Source organism: Tyto alba, unplaced genomic scaffold, assembly GCF_018691265.1.
Source record: "Tyto alba isolate M040663 unplaced genomic scaffold, T.alba_DEE_v4.0 Super-Scaffold_30, whole genome shotgun sequence".
In the NCBI taxonomy this organism is placed as follows: domain Eukaryota; kingdom Metazoa; phylum Chordata; class Aves; order Strigiformes; family Tytonidae; genus Tyto; species Tyto alba.
The window spans coordinates 5,882,329-5,904,001 of record NW_024881305.1 but is presented as its reverse complement, the minus strand read 5'-3'; the positions used below and the strand labels follow the sequence as shown (position 1 = coordinate 5,904,001).

The window sequence follows — 21,673 nt, the reverse complement described above, 5'->3', positions numbered from 1 at the left end:
GGTGCCTTGCCAGGGGATGTTTTGAGTCTCAGGAGATTGCCCTGAGTGTGTTTGGAAAGGAGAGAATTGAGTAGGAAATGTCTGTGCTTTCGCTGCCAGATTGGCTTATTCCACAGTGAGGGTCAGCAGTAGAAAATACAGCTTTCGGGAGGATCGTACTGTCCCGTGGCCTCTGCTGACGCTGGCAGCACTGTGAGCTGTTGTGATTTTATCACAGGTCTTGCAGTGTTTGGTGTTCTTCCTTGAACTCCACCTGCCACCCTTTTCCTTGTGAATTCACAACTTCTTTTCTTTTTCATGAAAGTCAAGTTTGCCGTTTTCACGGTTGCAGAAAAAGAAAGGGGAAAGCAGAGGGAACTAGTGGCCTTTTTTGTGTGTGTGCTTGGAGATCCACTGGTGGGAATGGCACTGTAGAGGGCTAAAAACTTCCAGGATTTTGATAAGTTCTTGAGCAGTCAGGTCTACAGAAAATGGCAAAGCCCAACAGGAATCCTGCAGGGTTGATATTCCTAAATCCAAACCTCTCAACCGCACGGGTTAACTTCTCTCATCCCCCCTTCCTCTCCAGAAGAGTGGATGAGATTGTCTTGGAGACCAGGAGACCTTTACAGCTTTTGTTGCCGTTGGGTCCTTTTTACTGGCATACGGGTTTGGGGAGTCTTTCGGGTACCGTTTGCTGCGCCCAGCCCTGCAGAGCTGTGCACTGACAGCTGGGAGGAGACCACGGCGGATAAACAGAGAAAACCTGGCGGGTTTGGAGCAGGCAGTGGTGACACGCTCTCCATCCTGCGAGCACCGGCACTGACGCTCGACTGGGGAGCCGTGTTTGGTCCCACTGGGGCTTGCATTGCAGCCTGGATCACTTAGACTAAAAGAGCCTTTAATATGGGCTGTTTTCCACTCCTTTTGCTTCGCTTGGCCAGGTTCACTCTTTCTGTCGAGCTGGAGGTCAAGGGCCTGGCTCCCAGGCGCCGGTGCCTTTGGGGGATGCATAGCTAATAAGAAGAGATCATGTTTTAATAGTCATAAAAGTAAATGAGCAGTAGGATATACACAGCCCTTTTCTTTCTCCGAGTAAGAGGCCCAGCTGTCACCAACAGTGTCCCTTTCACAGCATAAAACTTCTACACGGTCTGTGGTCTTAGCAATAAATAAATAAAAATCAGTTTTCTTGCGAACAAGCGGCACTGTGATCTCCTATTCATTTATTTGCAGGCCTCATTAATATAACATCAGTGCAACAAACAGCTGAAGGGGGGGCAGTGTCAGGCTGAATAATGGAGTTGCTCTGCTGAGATAACAATTAGGTTCTGAATGTGCTATCAGCTAAGGCAGAGACAAGGAGGGATCATGCCGGGATGACAATGCTTATGTGCTGGTTCCCTGCTGGGCTCATCAGCTGGGATCCAGCTAGCTCAGAGCGGGATGAAAAAAAGACAAAGAGAGTGAAGGTGGATGGCATTTTGGGAGGGGGCAGGGGTTATGCCATTTATTCTGCAAGCCGGGCGCTCTGTCCTCACCCTAACAGATGCCAAGTGGTTATTGTGCAGAACGGCCTTGGGCTCGCGGCTTGCCTCCAGCTCCAGGAGGAAAACCCCGTCCGACTCACAGCCAGCCCCAGGTCTCCCCGTCTCGTGCTCAGACTTCTGGAGGCTAAATATTGCTTTGTGTCAGAAACACTGAACCATGCAACCGGCAAGACGTGAGGCTGAGAACTTTTATCCTGCGCAGCTATCGCGGTGTCTTCGCCAGGCTGGGGAGGGAAGTGTGCTAGCACCGTGTTGGGGCTCCTGGATCCCTGGGATCCCTTGGATTCCAACCTCGGGGATCCCTGGGATCCTTACCTTGGCTTCAGGTGAGAAGCAGCAACAACAGAAATGCAGTGGTGCATCTGCAATCCTTATGTGATATAAGGGTAGAGTGTAAGGGTAACCAGGCTCCAAACACCACCCACTTCATCTCTGTATTTGGACCCTTTCTGTGAGTACTACAGTGCTTCACACGTGCATAAATCCTTGCCCTGAGCAGCAGGAACATGCTTTATTCGAGGCAGTGGATTGCTGATTTGTTTCAAGCAGGACAAAGCTGATGCAGAGGGGAGAGGTGACCTGCTCGGAATAACTCGGGAGATGATAAAACCAAAGGCCCTGCCTCCCACACCCCTCTCTAGATCTCAGTGACTTTTAAACTGCTTCAGTTTTGCAAACAACCTAAAAAACTTCCAGCAGAGGTGCAGACCCCTAAACAATAAATTTGCAGTCCCTGGTGATGGCCTAGTTTATCCTTAGCTGCCCTTTGCTGGTTCTTTTGATCCTCCAGAGACCTCTGAGTGAAAAGCCGTTCTACTGAAGTATATTTCTTGAAATTGGGGAATATTTCTTCCTAACCCTGTCGGTCTCAGAGCAGAGACTGGCCTGCCGTTGCAGCCAGCCCCGCGGGTCGGGGCAGAGCACCCCGGGCTGGGTTTGCTGGAGGTGCCGCGGCGGGGTGACCCCGGGACGCGGCTCGGAGGGGTCGCCGGCGCCGGGTGCAACGGGGCCTTTAAGATTTCTCTTCTTTCCGTGATTTTGACTGAATCTCTCCAGCTGTAATTAATTGAATGCATCTGTTCCAACCCTGGGGCTGCTTTATGGCACAGTTACTTCAAAACTGTTCAATTAGCGGCCACTAAAATCTAGGTCGAGTGGAGCCTCCATATTGGGGATTTTCCAGGTCAGGACATTTTCAAAATACAGATTCAGCTCCGCTTTGTTTGGTGAGGCCCGTTGGCTCCACTGGTTGTGGTAAGGTCGGGAAATGGCAAACTGTGACTTTTTTTTTTGAACAGTGATGAGGCAACAAAGCCCAGCAGTGTAAGTGCTCCAGCAGATGCATTTTAACATAATCTAGAGCTGCAGAGGACAGTTGTAACTGTCAAGTATGTGAACCGCTGAGTTCAGGTGATTCCCAACTAGCGATGTAAACGTTACCAGTGCAGGCCGGCGGGACTCGGTGTAATGCAATGCAACTTGATTTTGTAGTGTCTTTTACGGGCACATAGTGCTTCACGGGGCTAAATGACACAAGACGTGCTACGCGGTATGAGTTACAGAAAACAGCAGCACAACAGGCAGTGTGCGGTGAACAAATTAGAAACCTCGGTGGCGCGGTCGAGGGGAGAGGGAAGTAGAAATGAAAGCATACGCCGAGGAAGGAGATGGTGGTTTGATGTACGGGGCAGCTCATGGCTCTGCTGGGTGCGTGGAGTGGGCTGAACCCCAGCACGTGTGGCCAAATTCAATAGCAGCACCTTAAAGGGGAGCAGAAATGGAGAGGGAGAAATGAAGAGGTGTAATCAGAGGAGAAGGCAAGTGGCTTCAGCTGGGATTTGAAATGCAGGGAGGTGCTGAGGGGAACTGGGAGCCACAGAAGTGATGGGGAACAGGGGTGTTCCGATGGCGTTAGCAGTTTGCATTGGGGGGGGGGGGGGGAGACGTGCCCCGTAGCACTGGGAAGCACAGGGGGTCCCACGAGGGCTGCTTTGGGGTGCAGTCAGGTTGCCGGGGCGTGCTGTCGGGATGGGGCTGGTGTTTTGCTGCCTTGCAACCCGCTCACGGCCAGGGAACAGCGAGCTCTTAAGAAGGTGAAAGAGAGGCAACCATCCATTCGGAAATGCTAAGGAAAAGGTTTTGAAGAGCTCAAGTCTTGCCAAAGACAAGGGTGGAACAAACAAGTGTAAACAAGATTTATCTATTAAATTAATGAAATTGCATTATTATGGATTATGTTTATTTATTAATAACAGCTGTAGCATGGGGAACATTAGTAACTCACCCACGAGCCAACAGCAGACAGGTGGTAGATTCAGGATTTGAGAGCCTTGGGTCCAAATGTGGTGACTATAGATTATTGTAATTTATATTCCTAATTGAAGAGGATATCGTCCTTAATGAAAGTCTATAGAAGCAGAATGATTATGGCTGAGGCAGGCTATAAACAGGCAGCTTTAAAGCATACACCTCACCCTTTAACATTTGTAAGTCATTTGAGGTGCCAACTTACTAATAAAATGTGACATTAACGTTCAGGGAACAGCCAAGGCAAAAGTTAAAGTTTTCCAAAGCAGCAGGCTACTTCTGGAAGGTGACCTTACCATCTTCTGTATATAGAAAACAGGAGCCAGTCTTACCCTTCCACAAGGCTTTCTGGGGGATGGCATCGCCCACGTCTCTTGGCCAGCTCAGGGACCTTGATGTCCTCTCTCGGAGCACAGCACAGATGGATTTCAGCATCCTTGGGCTTCTGCAAATCGTTCAGAGGAGCCAGGAGAAGGTGGCACTGGCTTGGATTTGGCAATAGGAGCAGGTAGAGGTTGCGGTGCTCAGCCTCCCTGAGCGCCCTGCAAAGCAAAGCTGTTTCCAAGCCAGATGCGGGGTTGGAGAAGCCCGGGTGTTGTGGGGACACCAGCTCAAACTCTCCTGTGTTTTGTTTCCCTCTAGATCCTGACGGTGTCGGGCCCCCCGGAAGGAGGGACGAGGGTGACCATCCGTGGCGTGAACCTGGGCCTGGATTTCTCCGAGATCGCCCACGGGGTGCAGGTGGCTGGGGTGCAGTGCACGCCCCTGCCCGAGCAGTACGTCGTCGCAGAACAGTGAGTGGCCTCGGGGAGCTCGCCCGTCCCCACCACGGGTCCCCAGGGCTGGCCAGCCTGCACAAAGCCTCTGCCCTGAGCTCCGGCGAGCGCTCGGGAGGCCGGTAACTCATCCAGACCCTGCAGGAAGGGGTCTGGAGGTGGATGGTGCCCGGACCACAGCATGTCATTCCTACACCCGAAGGGGTTGAGCCGCTTGGGTGCTCTCTGTGGGGGTTAAGCAGCCCTTTAAGCTTTCATTAAGTGTTTTGTTTCCTTCCACACCGCTGTTCCTGCTTTGCTAAGCAACTTTTCTGATGAGCACCTTGCTGTTGACGCTGAGCCTCTCTGCCCCCTCTGCTCCCCATCGCACTTGAAATTCAGCCAGCGCTGCCGGCTGCACGCAGCCATTTGTTAGGCGGGTGAGGCGGTGACAGCCGCTTAATCCGAATGGGCCTCCACTGGAGTCGATTCATTTATTTCACTAAGAAAAATGTCAACCAAAAATTAGAAAATAGCCACGTTACAGCGGATGGGCGAATAAACCTCCCAGAGTGGCACATGCCCCAGTTGCTGCTTGGAGGGGAGAGGGGGGTTTGGTGTAGCCAAGGTGCTGAGGGGTGTGTTGGGGGTCATTTGTGGAGGGCAGGAGAGGAGCACTCTGTCTCCCCTTGGGTTGTCTAATCCCTCCTGCTGCTCACAGTGAGGGCGGGGGAGCCCAGGGCCCACCAGTGGTCCCAGCAGTGTGGATCTGCCCCAGCTCCAGGAGAGCTGAAACCAGTTGTCCTCCGGTGGTGAAATGCGTTTGGTGGATTCCCAGCATAGTGGAGGGACCTGTCACTAGCACACGGTGGCATTGGTTTGGTTTTTGCTCGCTCCTTGTCTTTGTTCCCCCATCTGTAAGACAGAAATGGCATTAATCACCCCTTCTGAACAGCGAGGATGAGGATGTGTGCAGTATGTCCGTGTTCCATGTGGTCGCTGGGTGAAGGGCACTGTGGGCGTGCAAAGTATCGCTGGTGTTATCGCAGGAATGGCCCCAAGCACTGCACCAGTAGTACTGTCACTGCAAGCAGTTTGGGCTGTTCTGCTGAGCAGTATTTTGTTTTATTTTATTTTTCAAATAAAGGATGGAAGATTATAAAATTATCTTCCTTTGATGGTATGAAACCCTGATTTTATAATCATGACTCTAATTACGGCTCTTGAGCTTTCAAAGTTTGTTAACATCATTAAAACATTTACCCTGGGCAGATAACAGCAAGCGTTAGCATGAGAGCTGCCTTTTAAAGATGAATACAGATAAAAGGACCCTCTTAAGGGTTCTGTGGGCAGACTGAATTCCAAGACTGTAATGACTCACCATATGCTCCAGCCACGCAATCTATCAGCCAGCAATTAGGTTAATGTTGGTGAAAGGGCCACTTAGCCTGGCAATCAACACCCTACAGCTCTGCCGAATGCATCATTTTGTAACAAGGTACCTGCTGGGAATTTGGCTTTTATCAGGAACCAGGATCAGGTGTACCAGGTCGCTTGTGCCCCGTCCCATGCCCCGTCATGCCTGGGACTGTACAGCAGCTGCTGCTTTACGGGCAAATAGTTGATTATTTGGTGTTTCCCCTCATATACAGCGCTTGGTGTATCCCTGCTCCTCGTGGGAGCGAACCTCCGCTCCCCTCCTGCCCGTGGGCTGTCAGGAATCGCTTCACCTTGCTTTGTTTGCCTGTGGGCTGGCAGGGGCAGAGGTTACTGCTCCCAAATGCCAGCCCCCCACCCTCGCCTGCAGCCCGGCAGCACAGAAACCCTGCCTGCTCGCCCTGCTGCCGGTTTGCAGGAGGAGAAGTAACGAAATAGCAGGCAGAGGGGAGAGGTGCATGGGTGACGTCTGCTTGAAAGGCAGAGAGAGGAGCACGTGGCAGATTAAGGCACCCAGCTGAGATGCTTCAGCTCCTGTTCTCCAAAGGCAGCGTCTCTCTCAGCAACCCGGTTTGATGTGCAGCGATAAAGACTTTCACATTAGAGCTCTTTACTAGCATGTATGTATTTCATTAGGCCTCCTGGCATCACCTGTGCATGCTGTCGGCGGGTTCTTTTTTCCTTTAGTCTTTTTATTTTATTTGCCGTGAATTTAATGCTGCTGGAGGCAGCTGAAACGCTGCCTTCACAAATTGGAGCCTTTTATGCATTTGCACGTGATCGGCAGAAGAGCGAGCGTCTCCCCGGCCGCTCTGAAAAGCCCCTGGGGGGAGGATGCTCTGGCTCTTCCTCTGGTCTCGCTCTCAGAGCCAGACACCAACAAGGGTCTCAGCACTGGCGTTACTGCACCCCCAACCCCGAGGCAGGTTGCTCCTGTCCCGAGGTTTCCAGTGCCTGGCAGGATGCTCTTGAATTCCTCTTTCCAGTGTTGCCGTGAGAGCAAACAGCATCCGTGCCGGTTAGGTGCAGCTGGAGAGCCCTGCCAGCCGACGTCCCACTTTGAACACCTCTCCCAGAACTGCTGGCCTGACAGGCATTTGCTTGGTCTCCTCTCCAGTAGGCATTACGCATTCCCAGTGCCCTGGGATTTTTGGATTGCACGCCCACAGGGTGCATAATGAGGGTTTCCCCACCTTCCAGCCTGGCCCACTGTGGTTAACTCCTGTCCTTACGGCTTTCCCTGCCTCGGGATGTGCCCACGGGGCTGAGTGGGGCCACATGAGGAGCATGAGGTCAGAGTCTTTTAGTGCCACTTAATTCTTTTACCAGCATCAGTATGTTCTGCGTTAGCCGGCCCTGTCTGCCCCGCAAGGACTGCTCAGGGTGGCTTAGATGGCTGAAAGGACCTCTGTCAAAGATATTAGCAAAAGTGGTTTTAATATGATGTAAAACTGCAGCTTAACAAAGTTCGGTGGCAAGGTTCACTCTGTTGCTGTATGGCACAGTCATTTGAAGAGTGATTTGAATCTGTCAAGTCCAAGTTACCGAGTCAAACCGAAGTTACCAAAATCAAAGTTACCAAAATCAAAGTTACCAAGACAAAATCAAAGTTACCAAAATCAAAGTTACCAAAATCAAAGTTACCAAGACAAAATCAAAGTTACCAAAATCAAAGTTACCAAAATCAAAGTTACCAAAATCAAAGTTACCAAGACAAAAATCAAAGTTACCAAGTCACAAATCAAAGTTACCAAGTCACAAACCAAGGTCAGCATACTGGAAGGTTATGCACGACAGCGGTCGCTTACCAAAGCTTTGCCACTGGTAAGAGGTGTCTCTGGCTCGAGGAGCCACCCTGGGAGACGTGCCCGCTCGAGGGGAGACCCCCACCACGCTGCCCACACGGAGAGCTCAGAGGAGGTTCCCGTAGGCTGTCGGATTCATGGAATAAAGTGGCTGGCTCACAGTCGAATTACATGAGATGGGAAAGGTGTGCGTGAGACTCCTTGTACCCCCAGCTGCCTTTGTGCCTGGATAAATGAGTCCTGGACAAGCGGCCCGCTGTCGAGGTGTGAATGGTGTGCTGGGTGAGCCCAGCTCAGGTGCGCCGGCGCTCCCTGGGCCGCTCAGGCTCCTTCGTGGGGTTTCAGGGAACAGATTGAAACTAGGGGAGCTCTTGGCTCAGCTGCAGCTCAGACCTCTCCCTCCTTTGGAGCCTGCCCCAAACCACTGCTGGTTTGGTTAAGGGGTCGGGCGCATCCATCACAGCAGGTTTCTCCATTTTTGATTAACTGGGAGACTGCAGTGTGAGCTGCTCCCTTAATGAACTCATCTGTTACTCTAAGGACTTCGCACTCACTTTGCTACTGGCTAATATATTGCCATTAGTGCTCTGCTTTGCTCTGGAGTTTACAGCTTGTAATAATTATGTCTAATTTTGATTTTTTTCTTTAAATTACTACATGGGGTAAAAATAGACTCAGTAATTAACTACTTCTAAAGAGGCAGATATCAAAGTTAAAGACAGGGGGGAAAAAAAAAAAAAAAGAAGAAAAAAGCAAGCCAGCCCTTCATGGAGCTGCACAGGGCTGTGTTGGCACCTCCTGCCGAAGCCTCACTGCGGCATTTCTGCTTCCAGGATCGTCTGTGAAATGGGGCAAGCGCTTCCAGGGATCAGCTCCGGCCCAGTGCTCCTGTGCATCGGAGAGTGCAAGCCGGAGTTCACGGCCAAGTCCACGCAGCAGTACATGTTCGTGGTGAGTGTCCTGTCGAGGCGGGGAGGAGCGGGGGGGGCAGCACGTGCCCCCCCCGTGGGATCAGCCGTGCTCTGCGAGTGCACGTGTCAAATGGATGGGGTTCAACAACCAGAAGGCAATCCCAAAATCGCCGTCTTTTTCTGGTGCTGTCCCCATGGCATTGCACAATTTCTTGGTAGCCCAGTCAACAAGCCCAGTTTTCAGGAGCTAGAGCTCGCATGAGTCCACAGAATAAGCAGGGTTTATGTGGGAACCTAAACCCAGTGTTCCCACAGCGTTTGGTTTCAGCTTTGCACCTCCAAAACAGTGATAACCTTCTGGATTGCGAGGCTCGGTTACTCCTTGCAAAGTGCATTGCTGTGATCCCGATAGGAGTGTTACACAAAGCGTAACTTTGTCCCGTACCCGAGGACTTTGTGCCTGAGGAGTTGTCAAGGAGTTGGAGTCGGCGCTCAAAATTTTCCCGTGTTTGTAACGGGCATTGCTACTTTGGTGCTTAGTTAATGGGGATGAATCTAGGGCGCTGATTCTGCCTGGATTTGAAGATGTTTCTATACGTGCAGACGTACACAGACAGGCACCAATAGGCCTTTTTGCACGAGCACAGGAACACGCAACAAGAGAGCAAGCGCCGGAGTCCCTCCTCCTGCAGCTCATGTACTGAGGTCCTGCTAGAAACCTAGTTTTAATCAACTGCCTGTGAAACCTAAACATACCTGAGTGAGTTTGTGTGTCTATAGATTTACTTTTTTCACCATGATGCCCTTTGGGATGGAAAGGTAGTTCTGCATCCAAATATTCAGGGTGCTTTGGTTTTGGGTTGTTTTTTTTTTTTTTTTTTTTTTCAATCCAAGGATTGTGGTCCAGTGCAGACTTTCTCTGCTTAACGGAGAGCTGCTCTTTGGGTTGGTTGGCTTCTGTTGGTTGAGTGGGTCATTTCTTTCTGTTGTTTAATTAGCAGCCTTTTGATTTATAAACTTAAAAGCCACAGCTGGGGTTTCTCATATCTCCAGTTTTGCCTAAACAGGGCACTTCATCCAGCGACATTGATTTTGTGCTTAGTGGAATCTGTATGCAGGGAAATGCCAGCACTTACCAATTGCCCACAATTTGTAAACTAATTGAGAGATAAATCAGGCTAGCCCCTGCCACCCTATCAGCATTGTAAGCAATGCCCTCCCGAGGGATTTCATTTATTCAACAACATAGCAGGGGTGCAAAATATCACCCCGTTTTGCTCGAATATGCCAGAAACCCTTCGGATCGTCACAGGGCACTGCCACTATAGTGCCCAGATTTGCCATTATTGAAAGGCAGGTTCCCGTGCGACACAAGGAGGATGCTCTCGTGCTTTGTGTTAAATAATAACCAGGAGCCAGTGGAAGGTAATTGCAGAGATGAATCTTGGCGTAGTACCTTGCAGCAACCTGGTGAGCATATGCCGACCGTTATCATCCTTTGCATTGTTGCTTCTGATTTTCAGCACTTACCCTGATTATGTCGTTTCTTTTTCTCAGGCATCTAAAACTTCTAGCACATCATTTCCTTTTGTTAGTTGGCCTCTATTTTTCTCTTTAGCGCCGCCACAAATTCCATTACAGCTGGTTTATGCCATTAAAGTCAGTAGTAGAATTGATTGGTACCTTAAAGCAGAGCTCTGTTCTGACCCTGAGAGGGTTCATGCCTTAGTGAGCTCATCTGGTGCCTGACACCGTGCAGGAATGATGCTGTCACCTTAATTACACCCGTTTTATCTGGGGAGGTGGAACCTTGGAGCTACTCTGGATCTGTAAATCTGTCATAATTATCACCAAATCATGAGTTGAAGATGGAAAATTCTTATTCAGCTTTCAGGCTCTCATCCAATGCCGGCCTCACCTCAGCTTTGGGAGTTTTTGCAGGTCTCTAGAATGGTCCCTCAGTTCTGCTTTTTCCTTGTTTACAATAATGACTGCTTGGGGTTACAGCCTGAGTTTCTATTTTTGACAGTGCTTTGAATTTCCAAGGCTTGCAGTGCTTAGACAAGGTGATGCTCACACCAGAAACATCAGATACTTGTAACCAGGAGGTGCTTCCAATCGGGTTTGAATGCAGAGGAGGGCTGTGCTTTCCAGCACGCGTGCAGCTCTGTCACTGGTGTGTGTGTGGGAACTGCTGGACCGCAGGGACGTGTTGAACAACTGCTCCTTTCTTCCCCAGGCTCCCAGGAGCAGACGCAGGGCCCCAGGGATGGGGCTGGAGGAGGAGGGTGGCTCTCACTGCCTGGAGTGTTCACAGCATTGCAGCTTGTTCCTAATTCACCTTGGGAACAGTCACCAGGGTTGGGCTGGAGAATAAAGGAGTTTTTTGATGGGCGATCATACACTGAACATCCGTTGGAGGTTTTTTGCATTTTGGAATAGCTCCTATTGATTGTATGAAATGCTCCCAAGCCTGCTGAGTGTAACTATTGCTATTACCATTCATATTGTCTAATATTGTCATTAGCTGGGGTTATCTCAGAATATCCTGAGTTGGAAGGGACCCACGAGGATCATCGAGTCCAACTCGTGACCCCAGCTAGGATAAGAGCTGTGAGCTGACCATGAGCAGTTGAAGGATGAGTCTTTCCCTTCTGTAACATTATTCCATAATTACCCACAGCAGGGTGGATTGTGTGTTTTTCTCCGGTCTATTCAGGAGCTAGGGTCAAACGGGTTTTTGGTCTAAGCTGCTTTGGCAAATGCTGTGGCACCCAGAAAACACAGATTGCATTGTGAAACCAGGACAAACGCACGGAGCTGCCAAGCAGGTGGTACCAGGGGAGTGGAGCTGGGAGGCTGCCAGCCTTTGCAGATGAGAGTCATAAAGAGGGTAATGTGAAAGCATTAGTAAAACAATTTGGTAATATCCACTGATTGAAAACAAATAAAGAGGTACCTGCTTTCTGCAGATTCTATTAAGGGGAATAAACAGCTATCCTCATGCAAGGCAGGATAAAGACGTGGCATTGCTGTGATAATATCACCAATAAAATATTGAGTGGGATCTAAGTTTTCCCACCAAGGAATTCTTTCCACCAGCAATGGGAAACAGGCTCTGCCCCCACAGTGCTATCACTGGTGGTTTATATTAAGCTGGAGCTGATGGTGCTGCCTTTTGTTGAAGTTGTGCAGTGTTTCCCATCACCAGACCCTGGTGGGCTTCTCTGATGCTGTACCACATTGGCAAACTTTGAACATTTGGGTTCAAATTTCCATTGTGGCAGTTTGCTTGGTTTGGGAGGTATTTAATTTTTGAAACCGGGGTGCAAACAGCTTACCATTTCTTAAGAACGAAGTTGAAAGTAAGCACGTCATTTTGCTGAGGCTAAATTGGCAATCGTTTCGTTGCTGTGGCACATCTCTCTTTCCGAGCTGGGCTTGAAGGTTTAGCAGGAGATTTGTCAGATGTCCAGGCTGCATCCCTGTTTTGCTTTTCCATTTAAGAAAGGCTGTCCCCTCTCAGCCGAAGCACGGAGCTGCTCGGGGGACAGCGCTTCTCCGGCTGGCGCGGCCCCTGGGCAGCTGCTCGCTGGCAGCTCCCCTCGCAGCCCGCAGGAACGCTCAGTTTGTCCTTTTCTTTCTCCAGACGCCAGCGGTGAGTTTTCTGAATCCCAGCCGCGGTCCGGAGTCAGGAGGGACGATGGTGACCATCTCCGGGCACTACCTGGGGGCCGGCAGCCGCGTCTCGGTGCTCTTGGGAAACCAGACCTGCGAATTCTACGGGTAAGGGGCCGAGCCGGGCCAGCGCGGGCTCCTGCCGCCCACGTCCTGGTTATCAGGGCTGCACCACCGTGTAGCTGCTGTAGCTGAACATCCAGCCACAGCAAAAATTCACCTGGGAACCCCTGAAGGTCCCCGTTCCCTCTTTTATTACACAAAACCACCTTCTCTCTTACTGTGACTGAGCCTTGCTTGGCAAAGGAGGGATCGCGTTGATATTAGTGCCGTCCATTATTTTAATGCCATTACAATGTTAACTGGTCCAAAAATCTCAGGCAAACATCACTGCGATTGTAAAATGTTTATAGTTGTCATCAGTATCTGCCCCCAGCTCGTTTGACCCGAAGAAAATGTGATGTTTACAAAAAAGATCTAGTTTCTCTTTTCACGGATCAACAGCTTGCATTACTTTTATTGCAGCCGCTGCTGCGGGTACCTCAACCTCTTGGAAATGGTGGGAGCGAGGGGTGGGCTTCTGCGTGGCAGAGCAAAGCGGGGACCTGCACGCGCCTTCTGCTGAGAAACTCGCACAGCCATCAGTCTCCTCTGGGACTCCTTTGGCAAATTTGCTTTTTACCCAGCAGTGTAAACACAGAGTTGACATTTGCAGGGCTTAATGGGTTTTCTTGGGGCTTAGTTAAAAAAAGATACATGCGGTATACATCTGTGTGCATCACGTACACACCCGTGCCCTGTACCAGACATAGCTAGGTGCCCCGAAGCGGCTGGCAGTATGCATTTCATAGCGTGGGCACAGTCTGTGCAGGAACCTAAGCAAAGCGCTGTGATGTGCAAAGGGATTCTGCCTCTCAGATCCTCACGGGCTTCCCAGGGGGACCCGAGGAAGTGTCTGGGAAAGTAAAGACCCCCGGAGGTGAATTGCTCATCTGGAAGGCTGAGAAGTTCTCCAGTACAGAAGCTGGGGGCGTTCAGACATGGGAGCACGTTGGGATATTAGCAGCGCTTATTCTACATCCATCCTGGAGTGGTGCTTCGGGAGGTCTGGACGTGCCGAGGGCTTCAAATGCAGATCAGTTCCCCGAGTGCTAAGCACTGTAACCGATCCATCGACATTTCTTCCCGTATCCAAAGCAAAGATGCCAGATTGCTGCCTCAGATGCACACGGGTAACGGCATTACCACCAGCAGAAGCAGCCTGCAAGCTGGCCTGAGAGCAGAATCAGCCCTGTAATAGAATCCCTTAAATATATTATTATATTCAGGCAACCTGCAGATACTGACCTGCAAAACCTGGATGAGTTTTGAGTTCTCTGTATGTTCTAATTACAGCAGGCAAGCAGAAACTTAAACAAAGCAAGTGGCAGTATATGAATGGCACCATCCTTCATGTGGGGTCACGCTGTGCACTTTGTTTTGCTTGGACTGTTTTGAGGCAATGAACTTCAATTGTACTCGAGGGTGTGGGGGAGCCTGATTAGATGAAGCAGTTTCTAATGAGATTCACTCTAATTACAGCTTCCCCTGTTCTCCCCTCTCTGATCGGAGGAGTGGGTAGATTCACCATGACGACATAATAATAGCACAGAAAGCTAATTAACTGATCACAGGGAGCTGAGAGCAGCTCTGCCAGCCGCGATGCGTCACTCTGGATCTCGCGGCAGAGCTAAGCAGGCGCGGTGGGGTCTGGCAGGGCTGAGCGGCTGCGCGGGGCGGCAGAGCCGGCACCGGGCAGCTCTTCAGCTGCAGGGGCACAGCCAGGATCGGCGAGGAGGGAGGGTGGAGAAACGTGCTCCTCACCCAGGGATGCCTTCGTGGTTAAACTAAACCTAGGTAGAGAGTGAGTGCAAGATGAGGGAGGGAGGAGGAGAGTGGGAAGGGCTAGACGTGTCATTGCCTCGAGAGAAACAGTCAAGTCCAGTTTGTTTCGGATATTTTAAGAGGTTGTTTCTGTTCCCTCGGTCGTGGTGGACAGGCGTGCCAAGGTGTGAGCTGGGAACACGGTGGTACCCGCTGTTCAATCCCCCCTGAAATGCCTGGTGCTGAGTGATGTGCCCGCGCTGCTTGGGGAGGGTGGGGAGCATGTAAGGGCCTTGGAAAGGGGAGCACACAGCATCCCCCTGCCCTGGTAGAGAAACGGGGGCTTTGCTGGAAGCAGAGCAGGGGCACGGCTGCACCTGAGCCTCAGCTCTTCAGGCACCTCCACGAGTTGTGCATCCTCTGAGGAGGGTGAGGATGGCAAAGACTGGACGTTCAAGAGTGCCAGTTTTTGATTTAAGTGCCAAACTGGCAGCAAAGTGCTGAAGGCTTCCCTGCCCTCGCCCCTGTGAGAAGCCAAAACTCAATGAGCCACGGAAGCAGCACGGCCTTTTTGGCGAGCCGGGAGCAGGTTTGGGCGGGTGGGATGACCCCTGGGGTGGCCATGCAGGGACCCTGCCCTTCCAGCAACATCAGCGTGCCGCTTCTCGTAGGAGCAGCACCCAGGCTTGCTGCAGAGCCGTGCGGTTCCTCGCAGCTCTGTCCCGGCAGCAGAAGCGGCACCGCTCAGATCTCATTCCCCTTCTCTATCCATCCATCCATCCATCCATCCATCCATCCATCCATCCATCCATCCATCCACCCACCCACCCACCCACCCACCCACCCACCAGTGCCTTTGTGCTGTGACAGTGCCTCGCTGCCCTGCCACCTTGACTTTCTCCGGGGCTCCGATGGAAGCAGATGGCCTGTTGTGTCCGGCCAGCCCGCGCCGCAGCCGAGGTCACCCCTGCTCTGACGGGGAGACAAAGCTGGAAGGCAGCGATGCTGGTGGCATCGCCCTTCCCAGGTGGGGGCTGTGCGGGCTCCATTATGCCGCTCACAAGGGCCCGTGTGTGCCGTGAGGTGGGGAGGGGGAAGAATTTGGCTTTTGAGTGAGCTTATGCATCCCATTTAAAAAGCAGCCATCTGTTTTCACACGCCCAACAGAAGGCAGCGGGTTCACAGAGGGATACAGGAGGCTGCAGTTTGGCACAAAGAGTAATTTCAGGGAGCCTGCGCTTCGCTCTTGGTGGGCAGGCAGAGTCCCCTCCCGCGCACAGCTCTGTTCCCTCCCTCCCGTGGCAGCGAAGCCCTCCTGCTCATCTGGGGAGCTCATCCCCTTCGCAGGTGTCAGGGCTGACTGATGGCTCAGCTTTTAGTGACCTGCCCCGCTGCAGCTGCAGGGCAGCGCCAGGACAAAAGGCTTGTTTTCTGCCCCTGCACTGCGACTGCCCGTTAACGTTCCCCCCCCCCCCCCCCCCCCCCGGATTCTCTCTTGCACAGGCGATCCATGAACGAGATCGTCTGCGTGTCGGCCCCATCCACCCACGGCCTGGGGGCTGTTCATGTCTCCGTCAGCGTGGACCGGGCTCAGCTGGAGCGAACTTTGCTCTTTGAGTACATCGACGATCCGAAGGTGCAGCACATCGAACCCGAGTGGAGCATCGCCAGGTAACGCAAGGCTCTGACAGCAGGAGAGAAGCCAGCTCGCCTGGCCGGGGTCTTCTCTCTCAGCGTACGCTCAGAGATGCCAAAAGAGGGTCTATCTGGAAACGCACGTCCCACCCAGCATCCTGGATTTGTCAGGGCTGGGCATCTGTGGTGTTTGCATTTACCGAAAATCAGGTTCAGAGTTCCTAAAGTAGTTGTGATTACCAAGGCGATTACAGCAGTAGCAGTCTGCACTGAGATTCCGGGAGCACGAATAAAGCCCCAAGATCACTTCCATCTGCTGAAGTGCACAATTGCTCATTAAAGGCTCCTTCTTGTAGTCCTGGAATAAAACAAAACCAGCAACCACCAAGAAAGGAAAAAGCTGATGCTAATCAAAATGTACTGTTTATCCCAGACTCACTGCTAGGAACAGGGTGGCTGGTGCTGTCCCATCACCGTGACATCATCGCTGCTAAAAACCCTGGGCCATACTCATCCCCTGGTGTGACTTTAGTGGTTGTGCTCACAAGGGCTCTAGCACAACTATTCATTTCAAATTCCAATTTTTTTTTTTTTTTTTTTTTTTTTTTTTAAATTGCCCTGGAAAGAAGCATCTTGCAGCAGGCTCTGCAAGACGTTTGCTTTGAGTTCAAGTCGAAGCTCATGTCTGGTTTGGGGTGAGCTGGGTCTGGCGGGGGTGGTCAGCGGTGTGTGCAGGGAGCAGCTGGGCTCTGCCGCAGAGGGGCTGGGGCCCGGGGTGAGCCCGGGCTGTGCTGCTCCAGTTAACACGGGAAAGAAGAAGCCAAGAGTGAAAGACTTTGCTCAGGGGCACTGGCTGCAGGAGGATGGGGGTGCTCTAGCCCGGGGGGTTGTGTCCTCCCTGGCCCCGGTGGCACCGCTCTTCATCCCTCCCCTGCTCTGTGGGACAACCTGCTGTGTCTGCAGCCCGGACGTAAGTGCACGTCAGTTCCTTCCCTGCACGTACCATTTATCGTGTTCCTTAAAAACAGCACTATGTAAATCATTAAACACCGTGACTAATTTATTGTCTTATGTATTTAGTCTCAGCTCAGTTGATTTCTTTGGTCCCATTTCTCATCCTGCCGCCTTGCCGTGCTGTTAGGTGGGAGAGGGTGCAGCTGAGAGTGGGAAATCTAGCTAACTTGAGACGCCACTCCCCAGCGACTCAGGGAGTGGGTATTAATCCACGCTGGTGCCTGAAATGTCTGCAGAAAACAATCTTTCTGAGATCAACAAGCATCCTTACTGTCAAGCACAGCCTCCCTGCGCAGCCCCAGCCCCTCCTGCCCGGTGCATTAATCCGGTGTCTCCTGGTTCTCCGCAGCGGCCACACGCCTCTGACCGTCACCGGCTCCAACCTGGACGTGATCCAGGAGCCGAGGATCCGCGTCAAGTACAACGGCAAGGAGTTTGTCAACGTAAGTAGCTGCTGTCAGCGCGGTGGCGCCGGGCTGTGCTGGGGAAGGTGCCCCTGCACGGCTGCCAGCCGGCCCCCCCCCGAGTTACTGGTGCCAGTGCTCTCTGCGTGGCGAGGCTTGCTGCGGCAAAAGCTGCTCCGGGGGTATTTCCCTAGGCTTACCCGAACTGGGGACCCTGGAAAGAGGGATTCTGACACACAGGAATGGGAGATGACTTCCTCGGCAGCACAGTAACTACCAAGGAGTTTTCAAAGTGGAGGACTCCATTTGAGGTCATCTCCATCACCTCAGATTCTGTCCTGGGTCAGATAAACTTGTTTCACTCCTGAAATTCCCCCTTTTGTCAGAGCCCCTGAGCCCCAAGAGCTCTCTCTCCCTGGCATCCTTCCATACTCAGCTCTACAGGCACATTATGATGGAAAGTCCAAGTGTCCCCATCATCCCCAGCTGCTCCACACTTCCCATTTTAGTCCTGCTCTTTCTGTAAAAGCCCAGAGCTAGGCGCTGAGACCTGCCAGCTATGAGGCTGCTATGTATAACTAGTCTTTCCCTAGCTGCTTCTCTATAAATAAACCTCCTACTGCTGCAGCTCTGGGCCCGGCGAGCCCATACCAGCCCAGGGAGGGAAGGGGAGAGGGAAACTGCTTCTGAACAAGAAGCTCTCAGGCCACTTTTGCAGCTTGATCCCCACGATGAGGCCAGGTGCTGCTTCCCTGCGCCCTCCTCACCGTACGAAGGATGCTGGGCATGGGGCTCTGGGTGTTTTGGTGAAGCTGGGTGTTATTTTTAGGCCTCCTTCCCCTCCTCCCTCCTATCACCCTGATGTTCCTAAAACAAGGAGTTGGTAGGAGAGTTTGGGGTTGATCTGGAATGCCCCTTCCTTCCCCTAGCTGTATTTTTTCAGTCCAAGAGTGAGAAACTGAAATGAATCCTTGGCTGAACTGGAACTAAGTGATGTTCTTGTATGCTACAAATAAGAATTGTACCTCCAGGACCCACAGAAATTATTTTGACCAAGTAAAACTGAAATATATTGTTTCCATGCAGTGATCTTCCTGACTGAATTTGTATTATCTTGGAAAGGGCAAATCATTCTGTAGTCTTTTCCTGTTCCCTTTCTCCCTTCGCCTCTGAAGACCTTTTTCATCTGAGCTCTTTTTAAAGAGACATCTAATTTTGTTGTTAGCAGTTGCAGTTATAGTGCTACAAAAATAATTCTGAAGACACAAAATTGAGTGAAATGAAATCTTCCACTTATGGAGGGAGGCCAAACAGTTGGGCTTTTGCTGCTTTATAAGGCAAGAGTCTCATAAATCAGCCAGCTCCCTGCTTCCAGGGCTGGAGGAGCTGTGGGTGTCCTCAGCCCGGCAGGAGATGACCTTGGTGGTACCTCCAGCCCACGAGTGTCAGACGGTTGTTCCTCCCCCTCGCTGGCACTCGGGAATTGCCTCTAATCACCAGTTTGTAGTACGGACCAGGTATTTGCTATGGGTCTGTTTCAAAGGTAGCATTGCCAAAGGGGATGCAGCTGGAAAGAAAAGAAAACAATAAAATAAGGGAAAAGGGTGTAAGTGATCCACAGTGCAAGCCCCTAGCTCCTTCAAAACACTGCTCATTTCGAAGCTCGCTGTCCATCTCTGCCTTGGCACTGGCTGCAGGGGAAGCAAATTCCCCCAACCTGTGGCTGCAGTGCATCAAGCCTGGATTAAATTGCCGGCTGAACTTGAATCTGCTGGACATTTCAGGGCGTATTTAAGGAATCAGAACATCCTTGTCCGGGTCGGGATAAGTTCTTCCCTGCCGTCTCTGAAAGCATCGCCTTCCCCGCAGGTCTGCAAGGTGGTGAACGCCACAGCGCTGGCCTGCCTCGCTCCCCCCCTCGCCCCCGAGTACCGGCCCGGCCTGGACGCCGTCGAGCGGCCGGATGAGTTTGGGTTTATCTTTAACAACGTGCAGTCCCTGCTGGTCTACAACGACACCAAGTTCGTATACTACCCCAACCCGACGTTTGAACTCCTGAGCCCAACCGGGGTGCTGGAGCAGAAGCCGGGCTCACCCATCATCCTGAAGGTAAGGAGACCCTTACCCCGTGGGTGGGACGAGGCAAAAAATCCCAGAGCGAGGAGTTTTATACCCCCTTTGGAGAACAGGGTTACACTAGATGGAGTCCCATCGCTTGCACAAGCTGGGAAGGAGACGAAAGCTGGAGAAATGTGCTGCATCTTTGTACAGTCTGCTCTCGCCTTGTCCCTAGGGCAGAAACCTGTGCCCACCCGCTCCTGGAGGAGCAAAGCTCAACTACACCGTGCTGATCGGAGAAACACCCTGCGCCGTCACCGTCTCCGAGACCCAGCTGCTGTGCGAGCCGCCAAACCTCACCGGACAGCACAAAGTGATGGTGAGGGAAAAAACACCCCTGTCAGCATCCCTTCCCTCCCTCCTTCCCATCCTTTCTCCTCCTCCTCCAGCTCCCTGACTCGCTCAGGTATTGAGTGCAATTTCTTGTCCAAGGATCAGTAGGATTTTTAGATCTTTACGGCTGTCTAATTGGAAGCTTAAAATATTGATGTGGATTAGCATGGAGAAATTTCTTATTCCCTCCCTGAGACTCACCACCTACTCTCAGAGCCTTCTAGAAAGAACAAATCTTTCTGGCAGTGCCTTCAGCACCAGGTACCATCCTTTCTCTGGTGCTGCTTGCTCTTCTAGGTGAGACCATTTCTGTGGGCTGTGTTCTCCCCCCTGTGGGGATTCTATCAGTCCTTGTATCAGACCCAGGCTGCTAAGTGGATGGAAAGGTTTTGCCTTTTCTGGAAGCAGAAGCAACCAGGGACATTGGAACACTGGACTGATGGGATCAACAGCCTCGTCCAGGATAACAGTCGGTGTTTTCCTCTGCTTTGGTTTTGGGCATTGCTGCTTCCTCTGATCCACTCACAGACCAAGCACACAGCTGCCGAAGTGCTTGACTAGAGACCAAACGAGATTGTAACTGTGATTTATTTCCCTTTAAATTCAGCATCCAAAACATATTCAGATTATCACAGTGTGATTCACAGAAGCGCAACCTGGCTGAGAGCTGCTTGCATCTGTGGCCAGGACACATCCAAGAAAAGCCCGTCCCGACATTAACTTCCAGCATGTTTGCTCTGGTGCTTTCACATGGGGCTTTCTTTTCCCTCCTCTCCTTCCTCTTCCCAGTCACTCTGGTTTCTTGTCAGTGAAATTATCACTGGATTGCTAATGTCCATGGCTTACAAAAGGGAGTTGAAAGCTTATAAAATGAAAGTCAAATGGAGCCATCAGATAATAAGAACAAAGCCCAGATAGCGAAGGGCTGGCACATTTATCATGGCTTGAAGCCTCGCTGTGTTCACGTGAGCTGCACCCTTTGTGCCTGAAGGCGATCGGAGTTGCTGTAGTCTTGGCTGAAACCGAGGTGGTTCGGTGCTTCCTTCGGGTCTGCGCAGCCCGGGCGGGGGGTGCCCCCGGGGGGAAGGATGGGGCTTTGGGACAGGCTGACACCCTTCCCCGCAGCTGCTGGTTACCTCCATTGTGCTTCGTAGGTGCGTGTTGGTGGTATCATCTTCTCCCCTGGTTCGGTGAGCATCATCTCGGACAGCCTGCTGACCCTGCCGGCCATCGTCAGCATCGCGGCCGGAGGCAGCCTGCTCCTCATCATCGTCATCATCGTCCTCATCGCCTACAAGCGCAAGTCCCGGGAGAACGACCTGACCCTCAAGAGGCTGCAGATGCAGATGGACAATCTGGAGTCCCGGGTGGCCCTGGAGTGCAAGGAGGGTCAGTACTGCCCGGGACCGGGCGCTCTCTGCGTGCTGCGGCCCCACGCTCTGCTCCCCAGCTTTCCCTACCGGAGCCACCCCAGTCACCCCGTTTTTGCAGCGAGGAGCGGGGTGCGTGCCCCCCCGGGGAGGTTTGCACGCCTGCCCCGCCGCGGGAGGGAGGGCAGCGGCGAGTGTGTCAGCAGCAGACACGGCTCTGCTGCCTCGTGCAGAGAATAGGATTAGAGCTTGATCCTGCTTAAGTGACATGCCTGGATCGCGCTGCGAGGGCAGCGTGAGCCCCAGCATGCCCAGCACAGCACGTCCCCTTGTCTAATGGCCTTTTGGTTAAAGGGCTTTTAAGAAGGCACAGAGTGAGAGATGGAGCGGAGGAGGTTCAGACCTGTGAGAACGGGGGTGTATCCCAAACGGAAGGCTGGACCAGTCCCTCCTGCACTCTCTAAGATGAGAGCCCAGGGCAGTAAGAGTTGGTTTGAGGGAAGAAGCTCCTCAG

The 21,673-nt window shown here is 52.0% G+C and overlaps 1 protein-coding gene across 3 annotated transcripts in view; it reads left to right on the top strand.

The window, feature by feature from the left end:
• The window catches only part of PLXNA2 (plexin A2), a 179,378-nt gene that overhangs the window by 128,671 nt on the left and 29,034 nt on the right, over positions 1-21,673 (top strand). For all 3 annotated transcript variants that reach the window (XM_042799981.1, XM_042799980.1, XM_042799979.1), the window contains exons 13-20: positions 4,479-4,630; positions 8,667-8,784; positions 12,394-12,530; positions 15,789-15,956; positions 17,284-17,377; positions 19,208-19,447; positions 19,632-19,775; positions 20,944-21,178. In XM_042799981.1, coding sequence (XP_042655915.1) covers positions 4,479-4,630; positions 8,667-8,784; positions 12,394-12,530; positions 15,789-15,956; positions 17,284-17,377; positions 19,208-19,447; positions 19,632-19,775; positions 20,944-21,178 — 1,288 coding nt within the window. The remainder of the gene's footprint in view (positions 1-4,478; positions 4,631-8,666; positions 8,785-12,393; positions 12,531-15,788; positions 15,957-17,283; positions 17,378-19,207; positions 19,448-19,631; positions 19,776-20,943; positions 21,179-21,673) is intronic.